The sequence below is a fragment of the Quercus robur genome, chromosome 2, assembly GCF_932294415.1.
Source record: "Quercus robur chromosome 2, dhQueRobu3.1, whole genome shotgun sequence".
Classification (NCBI taxonomy): domain Eukaryota; kingdom Viridiplantae; phylum Streptophyta; class Magnoliopsida; order Fagales; family Fagaceae; genus Quercus; species Quercus robur.
The window spans coordinates 25,032,332-25,048,852 of record NC_065535.1 but is presented as its reverse complement, the minus strand read 5'-3'; the positions used below and the strand labels follow the sequence as shown (position 1 = coordinate 25,048,852).

At 31.8% G+C, this 16,521-nt stretch overlaps 1 protein-coding gene across 1 annotated transcript; it reads left to right on the top strand.

Annotated features, from left to right (window-relative positions):
• Window positions 1-7,429: 7,429 nt before the first annotated feature.
• Window positions 7,430-10,707, top strand: LOC126713023 (trihelix transcription factor DF1-like). The gene is given in 4 exon segments (XM_050412616.1): window positions 7,430-7,882; window positions 8,781-8,968; window positions 8,971-9,002; window positions 9,157-10,707. Coding segments are annotated over 4 exon segments (1,689 nt in total). The 5' UTR covers window positions 7,430-7,589; the 3' UTR covers window positions 10,333-10,707.
• Window positions 10,708-16,521: the final 5,814 nt, after the last annotated feature.

Sequence of the window (16,521 nt, the reverse complement as noted above, 5' to 3'; positions counted from 1 at the left end):
TTTTGGCTTAGATTCTCCTATGTGGGCTTCATGGGAATGAGTGATATGGATGCAAACTCGGGTTTCTTTTGGGAGAATAATATTGTTTTATCATTAATTATTAAAAGATAATGTTGTCCTAAAAATTATTTAGGACAATGACCTCTTTTCCAAACATGATTTATGAAAATTTAAATTTTGCACTAAAATCTTGTTTTCAAAACACAATTTCAGTTATTATATTTTGCTCTGAAATTATGTTTTAAAAACGCAACTTTAATGTAACTGTAAACAAATTTTACACTAAAAATGTATTTTGGAAATAAAATTTTCAGTGAATATTTTGAAAACACAATTTTCTGTGTTTTCAAAGAGAGACCATTCTCCAAAAAAAAAAGAAAAAAAAATTACAAAATTATTTTTAATAATTGTAAATAAAATAATATTATTTTTCCATGCAAACTCTTTATGATTTATGGGTTTGAGGCCCTTCGATTGTTTATTTATTTTTTATTTTTTAAAAGAGAGAGATAAATAAAAGGGTAGAAAAGAAACGAGTGAAGCAAAATAAGGGGGAAAAGGAAGAGGGGGGAAGAGGTGGGAATCAACTTATTGGGGAGCTAGCTTAGCTGGTGACAGATAAATATTGGGGTTAATCCACATGGTAGACAGAAAAATGTTAGTGTACATTCACATCACATGCCCACCCATGTGAAGTAAACCTTTTGTCTTCATCTTAACCTTTTTCATATGGGCCTGTAAAATAAAAAGTCAGCCAGCTCTACAAAATTGTTACGTATTTAATGTTTCCATATGTATTTGCTTTTTTCCGTCCCACCAAAAATGACAAACCCACCGTTTTCCTTTATTTTCCTTTTGTTTTAATGTTATTACTTATTACCATCATATGAAGGGAATTTTAATGGAAGCAACAATTAAAGGTTAAATTTCCTAATTAATTCTCTTGTAATAGACAGTTATGCAAGTATTAATTTTTAATTTTGATGTACAATATTAGCTAACTCTTTTTTTTTTTTCTTTTTTTTTCTTTTTTTTTATAATCAAAATTTCAAAGTTTTAAGTATGTTGGAACCTTAGCTTGTTTGATACCAATTTTTTCCCCCCACTTTTGGGCTTAATAAGAAAGAGAAGAGTATGTCTAGAGGGAAAGCCTGATACCACTTGTTGGTTTATGCTTCATATACATGAAAATTCTCATTTAAAAAAAATTGTAATTGTAATTGGTTTATGCTTCATATACAAAATCTAAAAAGATTGATTGACACAGAGTGGGATTGCTATTTGATGGTTTCAACTTTGTCTTTTTAAAATTTTAATTTGATCTATACCAGTATTTTGTGATTTTTTTTTTTTTTCACAAGGGTATGTTATATTATATTGTGTACACACACATTTAATAATTATCTTATGCATAATATATACATCCTTGTGGAATCCACATTTTGTAAGATGTGTATATTGATGTTACACCCCTCTTTTTTATTTACACAACATATGCCACTTTACATTATGTACGCATACAATAATTATCTTTCATCTCTCTTAATATGTGTGGCTTTTACAGTCATGTGGGATCCACAAATTGTGAAAAAAATGATGCATATATTGATGATACCTATATTCCATTTATGAGATGAGATACCTTCTTGTACACATACGACATTGTTCGTGTTGGTGAAAAGTTAATTGCTTGGGTAAGATGAGATGATATGATTTTATATTTTATATTTTTATTTTTATTTTTTTATTGGGCTATAGATAACTCACTTTCTATTAGGCATATATGGGGCAGGTGAACACCCCCCACCCCAAAAAAAAAAAAAAAAAAAAAAAAAGAAGGAATCTCTATCACCAATCACCCGTACCGCTCTCCCTCTTTGGTACATTTAATTCATAAAAAAAGAAATAAAAAATTGAAATGAATAAATAAGTGACGTATAGTCATGTAGTTAAATTTTAGGCTTAATCCCGGAGCTGTATTTAATATTAATGATTTCACATTGACCATCACCAAAATTCCTTTATTAACAGAAGATTTTTGTTGTTGGATGGATGGGGTCAACAATTTTTTTTCTTCTTCCAAAACCCTTTCTTTTAGTGTAATACATAAAAACTGTAAGGATGAAATTGGATTGGACCCAATATAGGATTGAGTTTTAGCCCAAGAAGCCCAAACAATAAATTTGTAGAGCGTGGATGAAAGAATTAGATCTACTCTAGAAGAAAAACGATAAAATTTGCTAATTTAAGGTTATTAAACACAAGTAAGATAAGAAAGTCTGTTCTCAGAGTGACCTGAGGAGCTTATATTATATTATCTTGTTCATCAACAACTTTTTACAAGAGTTCACAGGCTTATCGTCAAAATTGCTTGATTTCTTCTCTCATCCTTTTTTTAGTACATCTTCCCATGCTATATACTATAATCTTGGTATCATCCCTACCATACACGTGTAGGTTAGATTCGAGGAACTCCTTCCTGTCCAATCGAACACCTCCCAAAACCATCAACTAGTAGCTGTAAGACTGCTTGACCACTGTTCAGGCATCACCTCTAAATTAATGCAGCCAGAGAGTTGGTTGGGAGGCATTTAATGCGGATGTAGCAGCTTTTTGAAGATATTTGTTGCCCTTCTCCTTTCTTACCCCTTGTCCAACGTCCAACTCTTAGTTGTGATGTAATTTCGAAGAAAGTTCATGATGATATGACACTCTTACTAACCTTGGACACTTGTTGCTAAAATGGTTTTTCTTCTCGGACATTTGTTGGACTTATCTTATATTATCTCTACTCTTCTCTTTACTCTGTTCCCCTTATAATCTTATCTGGACATTCTCGGATGGTCTAATGTCCTCGGATTGGGCCATAGGCTCAGTTAGTATAGCCTTACAGTACCTTCTGATTAACTGGCCCTCACAATAACATTTTTTTTTTTTTTAAGATAAGGCACAATATAATTCACTCTCTATAAGTAAAAATATTATACACTGGATTAAGTGTGTGACCCTCCCATTTAAAAAAAAGTATGTGACCTTATTTTGAAGAGGAAAGAGATATCATCTATAATCTATAATAATATATATCAAACTGAATTCGTTTGACTTTTAGTTAACCTCATAAGTTTTTGATACTTTCTAAGTTATATGTCAGTAATATATATTTTCTAACTGAATTTAAATTTTATTATCATATATTGGTACATTTTATTATCTTTAAATATTATTTTTTTAAGAATAATCTTTAAATAGTAGAATATATAATATTATATATAAATACTATCAAAATAAATTCCAAATAATGGCTAGAATATATAAATACATGTACACATACAATCATAATTATAAAAAATTTCATATTTAGACCAAAAATAAAAAATCGTATAATGTTAAACTTTTCAATTGCATAATTATTAATTAGCGACTAGGTTTTTTTTTTGTTTTTTTTTTTTATGGGAATTACCGACTAGTTTGATTTAAATGCAATTGACACTTGACGTTCTCTTTCCAACCATAAATACTTGCATGACTTCATTATTTTCAAAACATAACTAATTGTATGAGTTTATTGGTGGCAACTAATGAGTTCCCACAAAGTGTAGTCAACTAATTAAGTTTGATCACACATATCTTTATATGAAAATTCTCAAAGCAACCAATCCCGTTGCACCATGTGACTGCCTCGTACAATTATATAATGCTAGCCTGCTGCAGATGATATATATTTCACCCATCAAATAAATGTGAGAGAGAGAGAGAGAGAGAGAGAGAGAGAGAGATTTACGGTAGTAGTTGCTGTTAGGCTGTAAATACCAAGTGGTGGGCATAGTGGGAAAGGCATCTTTTTCCAGCTAGCTAGAGAAGTTCTACAAGGCATCTATCCTATCCAGCTATTTAGATGTTCTTCTGCCAACGAAGCAACCCGACATAAAACAAACCCAAGTAAATAAATCTATTGTTTTGTTATACAAGCAAAGCAATACACATAAATATATATATATAAACCAAAAATATAATCAATTTAAAAAATAAAAAAAAAAAAGAGAAAGAGAAAACAATGTTATCATGACAGCGCCCACTTTCTTTGTTTATCAACTCTTCTTCCCTTTTCCTCTACTATTATAGGCGAATAGATGCTAGCTCCACATTCACGTGTAATAAAAGTATTGTGTATATATAAGCTCATTAAACTAGTTTTGCACCACCGCACATTCTTGGTGCGATGATTTATATTTATGGAGTGTAGGAGTTCTATGGAGTGTAGGAGGTAAGAACTAGGGTTCAAGTCTTCAAAAGGGATTTTCACACACGTATACACTTAGATTTTTTTTTTTTTTGGATGAGATATACACTTAGATTAGGTTAGAGTAAAATTCTATCTAGTAAAAAAAAAAAAAAAACTAATTTTGCATCTCCAAACAGTACTCTATACGAGAATATCTTTTGTTAATATTATTATAAATAAAAGAAAAAAATTCATATTATACGCAAAAGATGCTGTTTTGTATAAGTAGAAATTAAAAAAAAAACAAAACAAAATAAGAAAATCTGTTTAAAATGGGCTGGGTATATTTAGAGAAACAAAGATTTGATTTAAGTTGAACGAAAGAAAAGTTAATAAAAGTAATAAAAAAGGGCAAATCAATTAAAGAGGTGATAAATAATATATATGTTCGATCCTGACTAATCTGTTGAAGATTTATAGCCGATTTAAAAACTTTGAGACTAAATCAAAAAAATCAAAATAAGAAAATCTGTTTAAAATGGGCTGGGTATATTCAGAGAAAAAAAAGATTTGATTTAAGTTGAAAGAAGGAAAAGTTAATGAAAGTAATAAAAAAGGACAAATCAATTAAAGAGGTGATAAATAATATATATGTTCGATCTGACTAATCTTTGAAGATTTATAACCGATTTAAAAACTTTGAGACTAAATCTTTGTTATTGTCGTATACATAAAAAGATGCTCTTTACAAATTCTTGATCCAAAATACAAGTATACACGGCACAAAATTCCGTTTGGTGGCACCTAACTTACGACTACACATTAAACCCTTTCTATCACGAATGGGTTACGTATTTCAGTTATCTAAACTACCCCTATACAGGATGATATATTCTTCAACTTCTTTCTCTCTCTCTGATCTGATCTGATGTCCTTCGATTTTTGCACCCAATGATGGTATACTTGTGTACATAAAAGTTTAACTCTGATGATGTGGGCATTAAATAGCATATTGATTGAGTAGGTCCCACATTCTTTACATTATGTATGTGTTGGGCAATCCACTTGTTTTTGGACTTTCAATAATTGAGAGTTTACTGAAAATCGATCCCAAATCACACTATCCTTTTCATTTCTTCCACGCTCTCTTATCTCATTTCATCTATTTTTCAATCTTGGGTAAACCTCTCAACTACAACCGTGGGGGTCTCTTAGATTTGACTGACTTTTCTCTTTTAAAAAATTCATTTATTATTGATCAGAAAAGTCCACCACTTAAAAAAAAAAAGAAAAAGAAAAAAGAAGAAGAGAGAATTCTATAAATCAATTTTCCTCAAAAAAGAAAAAGAAAAAGAATTCTATAAATAAGAGCGTAATTTCTAATTTGTTTTTTTTTTTTTTTTTAAATTTTTTTTGGTTACATATAGATAGAAATAGAAGTATGGGTTATATGAATATCTATCTATATGTGGACATTGGCTTTTCAACAACCCTATCATAATATGTGGTCATTTTTCTCAATTAAAAGTGTGACTACAAATTTAAAATTTGAAAGAGAAATATAACGTTAGAAAGCGGTGATGCCGCAATTGTATGGCTACCAATCTTTGACAGAATTAGAGAAACATCCAATTAATCACAAGCTACCACGGTTAATGGTCCCGGAAAAACCCCAATAATTTTTAGTTTGAATCATCACTGATTATATTATATAAGAGATCAAGGCCATTGAATTTTTTGAAACCATTTATTACGGTAGGTTGCAATCCAACTGAATTGTCCACCATTTACTTCTATTCATAAATGGCTTTGCCTAATAACATGACCTACATCTAACTAGTTCCATTCAACAGTGGATCCCACTCACAATGTCGTCTTCTTCTTCTTCTTCTTCTTTTTTTTTTTTCAAAAAAATAAAATACCCATTTTGGAGGCTCAAATTTATTTGGAAATTTAATTTTATTTATTTTTTCTTTTGCTCAATTATGAATACAGAATTTGTCAAACTATTATGGTCGCGATCAATGTAGGTCCCTTTACGCCACATCGTAGAGTACTACAATCCCACCCAACAAGTTGAAAATTTAGTACTTAATTTCTTTTTACAAAACTTCTAACCTAGGGGCAATTGTGGGTATCAAGGACAACCTAATATAAAATAAATTAAAAAAAAAAATCCTAAACTAAGCAAACCCAGATCAGAAACGGAATGATATAATAAAATATTATCTCAAAATTAGCTTCAATGATTAAAGGTCAATGGTTCTCATGTTAGGGATAATTCAGTAATTTACACTCAGTGCGGCCTATCACAGTACACCTCCAACGTAAAGTTGTTGTATATATTACAAATTTTACTCTATCAGTAAAATTTACAAAGTGACATATTACCAATTATAAAAATAAATTTTTACTATATTAATGTATAAAGTTTTTATGGTAGATTACTTCATTTGTCTATTATTTCACTAAAATTTTTTTATTTATTTAAAATTGTTAAGTTAGAAAAAAAAATTTCAAACAGAAACTAATTATTCAATCATCAATTTTAAACAAATGAGAGTGTTTTAATAAAATAGTAGACAAATAATATAGTCCACAATAAAAGCTATATAACGATTACAAACTGACATTTCACCAATTATAAAAATAAGTTTTTACCACATCACTTAATAAGTTTTTTCTAATGTAATAAATTTAACATATTTTTTTATTAAAAAGAAACAAAATAAATAGAGCTGACCTACATGGGCCGGCTTTTAACTAAATTTAGCTGGCCAGACAAAAACCAATATATTATCACTATCGTCTATACGTGCAAGCTGTTCAAAAATTTCTGTAGGAGTTGGAGTAACTTATTTTATCGTTTTCTGTAATGTAATTTATTTTATCTATGGATGGATGTATGTATCTTTCTGTGCCACTGTTATAATTACAGAGAGAGAGAGAGAGAGAGAGAGCCCAGGTGGTGATCCCTCCCACTATTCCTTTTTAATCAACTAACACCAATAAAGCAAAAAATTATATATATTAAAAAAAGGACAAAATAAAGATAAAAATAAAAAAAAGACTGAAGATTCCACGGCTAAAAGAAAAGAAATAATTAATTTATTAAAAAAAATTAAAAAAAAAGTGAGAAATAAAAAAGAAACAACTTCTTGAGATTGACAAGCAGATCCCCACCATAATAAATTAATAAATTCACCATACACTCATCTTCATAAAACCCCTCTAAGATTTCACCTTGCTTTGATGATATTTTTAATTTTATTCTTTTTTCCCCTTAGAACAAACTGTTAATTGGCACACACAGAGAGAGAGAGAGAGAGAGAGAGAGAGAGTCCTCTCTTGTATCACCTATGCTATTATGCTGGCCGGGGATTCAAGTAGCAGTGTGTTAGGGAGCTCTGCAGATGCTGTGGCATCTGTAGCAACAACAAGTGCTCATGATGTTTCTGCTGCTGAGGTTGGTGGTGGGCTTGGTGGATCAACTTCAGGTGAAGATGACAAAGGTAAAGGTGACGAGCTCGGCGACCGCTCTTTTGGCGGAAACCGGTGGCCTCGTCAAGAAACTTTGGCTCTCTTGAAGATAAGGTCAGACATGGACGTGGCTTTTAAGGATGCAAGTGTTAAGGGTCCATTGTGGGAAGATGTTTCCAGGTGAATTTTTAATTTTTCCCTTTTCTTTCTTAATTATAATTCTACAGTTCGAGAATAGTCGATTTGAATCCTGAACGTCTCTATTAGAAATACTAAGTATGCTCTTAGTAATTTTACGCGTTTTTAACAGACTATTCTCTATCTTCCGGCCGTATGAATAGTCTTGGTGTTCATGAGAACAGACTAGAGATCTGTGGATTTTTTTTTTTTTTTTTTTTGGGGGGGAGTTTTTGTTTTGTACCTCACGGATTATTCTCTTGCGGGCAGTTCACATTTTTCTTGCTTTCTGGATTTAAGGGTTATTGTTTCCAATTCCAAGTAATTACTATTTTTTTTTTCAGCGAGTTCCCTAGTTTCTTTTCTTGGTTCATTTTGTGGGAATTTAGCATCAACAAACGAAATTCTTAGTTGTAGAATTAAGATACTAGGCATATGGAATTCGGGTTTGTTTTCTTTTCAAGCATTTTCCCCTTTTCCAATATTCCAAAAAGGATATCAGAATTTATGTTCAGTCTATAAACATGAGTTTGTTTTCTTATCTCACTTTGTTCACTCTTGTTCAGTTTAGTTCTGGAAAAGTACTAGGAAGAATAATTCTCCCATCTTGAGCTATATAATTTCCATCGGAGACAACAGTGCTTAGTTATATACCAATTCTTAACTCCTCCTATATGTTTTGTTTCATCCTTCTCTTCTATAACATCTTGTTTTCATTATGTCATAACTCTTCTTCTCTAATTTTCGTATTATTCATGTGTTTTTATTTTATGTGGCAATGCTACTTTGTTTTCTTGTTAAAATTAAGATGGGATAGAAACAGAAACTAAGTTTATTTATTTTTTATTTAAAAAATAATAATTTTAATGGATTTTTATTTTGTTTTCATTTTCTAAATCAGAAAGCTGGCAGAACTTGGTTATAATCGAAGCGCCAAGAAATGCAAGGAGAAATTCGAGAACGTGTACAAGTACCACAAAAGAACCAAAGAAGGTCGCACAGGGAAAGCAGATGGAAAAACGTATCGATTTTTTGACCAATTAGAAGCTTTCGAACATCATCCTCAAATTCAATCACCTACACCTCCGAAGCCTCCAACTCCAACAACAACATTGGCAATGCCATTACCAAACCTTCCAAGTATTGCTCAACAAGTCACTGTTACATCAGCCACACTACATACTGTGAATGTGTCACAAGGTCAGGCTAATATTGTTACACAACCAGTGATCAATGCTACAACAATTCCTTCATTCCCACCAACAAACCCTACAAACACAATTTTCCCACCTCCACCTCCACCACTACCACAACCAGCAGCAACAACAACAACAAAACCTTCACAACCCACAATTCCGTCCTTCCAAAACATTTCAGCAGATCTCATTTCCAATTCCACTGATTCTTCCTCGACTTCCTCGGACGAACAATTGGAAGATCGGCGTAAGAAAAAGAGGAAATGGAAGGACTTCTTCGAGAGACTAATGAAGGAAGTCATAGAAAAACAAGAAGAGTTACAAAAGAGGTTCTTCGATGCCATAGAGAAAAGAGAACGCGACCGAATGGTTCGAGAAGAAGCTTGGAGAGCGCAGGAAATGAAAAGAATCAATAGAGAGCGGGAAATATTAGCCCAAGAAAGATCCATAGCAGCTGCTAAAGATTCAGCAGTAATGGCTTTTTTACAAAAGATATCCGAACAGCAAAATCCGGGTCAACAACCTCAAAACAATCTGCCACCGCCACAGCCAACCGCGACTCAGCCTCAGCCTCAGCCTCAGCCTCAGTCACTGCCACTGCCGCATCCAGTGGCACCAGCTCCATCTACCGCGGCGCCACACGCAATTGTGACAAGTCTGGAAATTCACAAGAATGATAATGGGGAGAACTTCACGCCAACAAGCTCTTCGAGATGGCCTAAAGTGGAGGTTCAAGCTTTGATCAAGCTAAGGACCAGTCTTGATGCTAAGTATCAAGAAAATGGGCCTAAAGGACCTCTATGGGAAGAGATTTCGGCCGCAATGAGAAAGCTTGGATACAATCGAAGCTCAAAGAGATGCAAAGAAAAATGGGAGAACATTAATAAGTACTTCAAGAAGGTCAAGGAAAGCAATAAGAAAAGGCCTGAGGATGCAAAGACTTGCCCATATTTTCACCAACTTGATGCTCTATACAGAGAGAAGAACAAGTATGAAATTAGCCCTTCAAGTCAAGTGAAGCCCGAAAACAGCAATATGGTGCCATTGATGGTAAGGCCTGAGCAGCAATGGCCTCCTCAGCAATCCGACGCCGTCATGGAAGATGTGGAAAGCGAGCCAATGGATCAAAATCAAGAGGAGGATGATGATGATGAGGATGATGATGATAAGGATGGAGATGATGAAGAGGAAGATGAGGGTGGTGGTCATTATGAGATAGTGGCTAGTAAACCTTCTTCAATGGGTGCAGCTAGCTAGCTGAGGCTCGCTTGAAAGAGACATCATGACCAAGACTAAGACAAAAGTCCTTTTTCTAATGAATGTGGATCAGGTCAGGTCAGGTCGGGTCGGGTCGGGTCAGGTCAGATCGCATGGGACAGCCGGTGGGAAGTGGGTCGGCTTCCGGCGTGTGGTGGTGGTGAATTTGGAGAGAAGAACTTCAAGAAAAAAAATATATTATATACGGCAAAAACACATGGGGGAGGGGGTTGTAGCATATAGTCAGTGGGATTATATGTTTTTATTTTATAGATTATTTATTTTTTTGGTTAAATAAATAAGTTAAGAGAGAGAGAGAAAGAGGGTTGTTCAGGTTCCACAGAATAAAATAAAAGAGACTTAATGTTGTATTTTTGTTTATGTTTCATCATTCATGGTGGTGTAAGTGTGAGAAATGGTTATTTACTTATCAATGTTTGTTTGTTTGTTTTTTTTTTTTTTTTTTTGGGGTCTATAATTTGGATGAATATTGACTATTATTAGTTTCAAGATTAATTTCACTAAACAATAGCTGAGAGAGAGAGAGAGAGAGAGAGAGAGAGGGAAGCATCTTTTCAGTCTTTGTTTTTAATATTTAATTTTTCAATTTAACGGCATCTGGTGGTTTTGCAGAGAAATTCAGAAAACAGTATATGATGGGGTTCAGATTCATGTAGTGCAGAACAGCTTAAAACGAGGGCACATTATGCTTGCCCTTTCCAACAGGGCCCTTACCACAAAAGGCCAATATCACATGGAGTCATGAACCCTACAACAACAGGGTCCACCAAAAGGAATCTTCTAAGTTTTCTTAATATATAAAGGACCTAACTTGCATGCAGTTTTTCCTTCTTTCATTTATTTTTCAGGAATTAATTACAGACAGCTTTTCCTTGTATAAGTCATTGGTTTTCTTTAAATTCATGATCATGAATTCATGATTTGACGTGAGCATGAGTATTAAAAGAAAGATGAAAGGAGTGTATTTATTTACTTTTAATTTTTTTTTAAGGTAGATAATGGGAGAGTGGAGATAAGAGTAAGAATCGATCCACCCATATGTATAAAGCACCATAAAAGAAGTTATTAGACTATCACTTGAATTCTAAATGAATGTAATTTTCTTTCTTAAAAAAAAAAAAAAATGAATGTAACTTAATACAGTTGAGATGTGTGCAAAAATCGACACCTAAATATTTGTGGTGAGATGTTTGACAAAGTTTTGTTAATTATTATTTTTTATAAGTGGTGGATTTCAATTAATTCAATTAGTGAAATTTTTTGTGATTGAATAAGAGATCTGCTGGATATGTTACATATTTTTCTTTGTCGATAGAGGATGTTCCTCTACACTTTAATGTTGTAATTCTAGCCGATTTGGTTTCTCTTTAATGGAATCTACAATATTCTTCTAAAAAAAAAGAAAGAAAAAAAAAAAAGATTTGGTTCAAATCTTACATACATCATAAAAAAAATCAATTTGTTTTTTAATTTGATAATAAAAAGTAACAATCATGAAATATATATTATAGATTTCAAATCTTATCATATCTATTAAAAAAAAAATTGTACGAATGTTCAACTATGAGATCAATTTAATTTATGTGATGAGTTGTTTTGAAAAGAAAAAGAAATGAGGAAGTTCAGATGATCATTTGGTACAACTATGATTGCATAAGATTTTTCTACTAAAGACAATGCTATACTTTAGGAATTTCATTATGGAATAAAGTGGCTAATATTTTCCTTTTAAATCAATTGAGCATAATGTCGGCTGCATCCAATCCTCTATTTTTTTTTTTCTCATTTTCATTTTAGTTTAATTTATTTTTGGACATTAGTATAAGATTCCAACCCTGTATTTCCACTTAGGACAATTTGGCCAATCAATTTCCTTCAAGTTAATAATGGAATTATATGTTCTACACACTTCCCTCCTACGTATATGGATAAATTTTATACGTAGGCTCTACAAGCAAAATTCACTCTAATATTTTTCTCAAAAAAAAAAAAAAAAAAAAAATCACTCTAATATGAGAGGATGACATGGTACATTGAAATAATGGAATAATTTTACTTAATAATGACAATCATATATATGTCATTTTATCCCAAAGCCATTATTTGAAGCCTTGATCAACTAGCTTCCGCCTTGTCATATCTTACATTATATAAGTAAAAGACAGTCAATGTAAATATTCCAACCTTGAAAACCTATTATCCAAAGTTGGCTGATTGGCTTTAGGCCTAAGTCACTAAACCCATTGATAAAAGACTCACTAAAAATTGTTTTTTTAGTGCTCTCTCTCTCTCAACACCAAAATGAAAATTAGAAATTAGATTTCAACTTTCTTTCACCATTCATTTCCCTTATTCAAGGTAAAATAAAACTCTTTTAAAAAACATATATTTTTGTTAAAGCCATGATTTTTTTTTTTTCGATCTTGGGTTGGTTATTGTTATTCATATTATAGTTTTACATTGTAGATATATGGTATTATTTTATATGTAGATATTTCTTAACTATAAATTTCTACTACAAAATATTAATCTAGAAGTGAAAAACTTCAGAAAATGAGAGACAAGAATAGAAAATTTATTGCTATCAAATATGATCTTTTAAATTTGTTATTAGCAGTATAAAAATATAACAGAAAATTAATATAAATAATTTAAAAGTTTATTGCTATCATATATGATCCTTTTATAAATCTGTTAGTAGCAATATAAAAAATATAATAGTAAATTTATATGAAATCTCACAAATAAACAAGAAATTCATAAAAAAAAAAAAGTTAGAAAATAATGAAACCATACAATAAAAAGATCACAATGAAAATAATCATAATGATGTTCGAACATGTAATATTATAGTTATTATTAATATTAAAAGACTTAATTCTTTTTAAAATGTATGAATTGCTTACAAAATTTTACCAATAATAATTGATATAATTATTTATGCCGAAAGAGGCTTTACTAAATCAAAATCCATAAAGGCTTAGTTAAGATCAAATATGTTAACAAAACCTAAATATAAACTTGAGCGTCAATTTTGCATAAAAAGTAGATTTTTAATTTTTTAAAATTTTTTTTAAAAAATCCTATTTAAATTTATTGTGTTCAACATCAGACTGTATTATTGAACCGACCCTTTTGTGATCAATTACGCAAAGCCATTCATTTCATTCCTCACCATTGGCGTATTTCCATTGACTTGTGCGTGCACTACAGTTTTGTCCATTTTAATGAAAAATACAACAATTTTGTGCAATAAAAGATGTGCCCCACAAATTGATTGGTTTTGATCTATCATCTCTCTGACAGGAATAAATACTGTTACGCAGTAACAGTGTAAGACATAAAAGCTCCTATTGCCATCACACATACATGCAGAAAAGTCCGTCTTCCTCTTGTAATTTTAGTGGGACAGGATCCAACTTGCTTCAACTTATCACCCTTCAGTGTCAACTGGAAAAGGAAAAAGATTTTTACATGCATTAATTCGATAAAATGCTTCCCTCTAATTAACCACCTCATTCTTTCTTTTTCACTTTTTCTTTTTTACCACTACCAGTTTTTTATGTGAACCTGAGTAGTCATTTTCTTGATTTGATATCATTTTTTAAGAAGTAAAAAAAAAAAAAAAAAGAGTTGCGTCTATGGTGAAAAAACATATATATATATATATATATATATCTAAACCTGATCTACCAATCAATTAAACAGAAAAGCATGGGCACAAGAGAAAACAAAATTATTTTATCAATACGTGTAGCGATCTTTTCAGAATGCTTAAGAATAACATTTATTTAGCTAATTAATTCGAGTGGTGATTTGTCTATTTTGAATAGAACATCTTCTTCCAAAACGTGTTGCAATAAAGTTCTAGTTTTTTATTTTTATTTTTTGGTGGGTGAGTTCTAGTTAATTATTTACCCCATAGCACTGCAAATCATTCCAGGTAAAAAAATTGTTACCTAAATGACATGCATTAACTGCATGGTGATTCCAATTTGATTGCTAATAATGAAATGTGAAATTCCAGTAATTAAAATGGCAAAAGATACCCAATACAAACTTCAAGGCCAAACTGATCATAAATCAGACAGAAAGCAAATTATGTACAGTGTAACATAGTACTGTCGTATTCCCAAGACTAGTTTCTCAATATCTCAACTCCTTTTTAAGTCCAATTACCTTCCGTATTTAAACACTTTGCACATTTATTCTCTGACAAAGACATTAAAGAGACCACGTATGCTGCTATATGTCTTAATGGCAGACTTGAATGAAAGCCGTGGTACTAATTCACATGCTCTAGAGATTGAAGAATCTACAAGAAGTTTGAAGTAGAAATTGCACTGAAAAAAACCTAATAATTTATGTTCAAGTTCTTGAAAACACTATCTATTTGTTAATCTTGAGGTTGCTTAGCCTTCAAAACAAAACAATATATTTGTACCCTCAATGCATGATTTCTCGCTTGGTTTTTTTTTTTCTTTCATCTTTGTCAGCTCTGATTCTCTATAGCATGCATGGAAAAGTATTGTGTCCATTTTCTTAATAATCATTCATTGGCAAACCCCAAAACATGACGTTTCTCCTTACACTAGAAACTTGAAAGTTTTATCGTGCTATTGTCATTTGTATAAATGTTAGGTTGGACCATATGAAAAGTGCTGCTTCCATTTGATAAAGGTGGGTTTGGATTTGATAGTAGGGCATGTGGATATTCTCTATTAGAGAGAGTGGGAATGTCTTATTAGAGAAGGATAGTCCATTGGATAAAAGGAATTAATTTGCAGATCTTACATTAATGAAGATAAATGCAAGTTGAGGAGAGGTTGACCTTTCAACTTTCAAGAAAGTAAAAAATTAAAAAAATTAAAAAAAAAATTGTGATGCCGGCATATCAGGTAGATTTATATCAAGGCCAGCTCATTGTTTTAATTGTTTAATTAAATTTTATAATATAGTACTGATCAAAAAAAAAAAAAATCCAAGCAGGTTTGGTCAAAATGTTATGAAAATTGCCATTTCAATAAAAGAAAAAAAAAATCACTTATTTGTGAGACAAATTATATAAGATGATTATGAATGAATAAGAACAAATTTACTTCCCCTGAGATTCTTGACTTATGAAAATGTGGCAATCAAAGAGGCTGAAATGAGTAATGGTATCAAAGGGAAGGAATAATCGAAAGCATGTGGCTGTGCAGCCAATACGTAGTTGATTTCCCAAGTGTGTGAAAGGGTTCCGCGGCCGTCCAAAACAGCGCGACTCACGCCACATTTGACTACCTATAAGACCTCTATCTAATTGAATACATATAATGTTCATGATCATGACCCCTCTTGGGTTTCAATTTTCAAATTCAAATGATAACACCCATGTCACGATAAATGAATAAAATGAGATATCTTTGTGCCTTTGTTTATTTAGTTAAAGATCAGATAAAAAGTAGCTTTTTAATAAATAAGCTCACGACAAGTAGAGATGGAATGGGGCTTTTTGTTTATTTATTTTTTATTTAAAAGAAACAAACTTATAAGTTATAACACATAGTTTACTATAAACACTACTAAAAATTGATTGTAACTTTTAAAAAAAATGTGACAAGTTATACTACACATGGTTAAATCTTCTAGATGCTGGCTAATTCCTTGACAAGTTTCAATGTATTTTGGGTTTCAAAATTCATATTTCTATGTATGTTTTTGTGAGTCTTTTCTTGTATTGGGCTTGTGGTTTAAAGTGGTTCAAGTGTATGAGGCGAGAATGGTATGAAGTTCAAGTTTGAAAAGTCTTTGGATGGTGAGTTTGCCTCAATCTTGCCTCATTCTTATCCCTATGAACTCAACTGAACCTGAAACATTCGATTACTTTTTGTTTGTTGTATCGGCCCCTTTAACCTACCTAAATAAGTCCCATTTTCCAAAAAATTGTAAACCTAATTCAAATATTGAAACACTAGAGAGAGCCCTAAAAGCCCTAATACCCCTTTGAGAGTTGAGAGAAACATTCCCTTTTGTGAGAGCCAAACACCTACCAATTCTCTCTACTATCTCCCTCTCACCATGGCCAAATCCTATGAGAGGAGATTAGATCCTTCACACCCATCACCACTTGTGTTGTGATTGTTGTTTGGAACCTTGGGAATCATTTTGCACTCCTATAAATCCAAG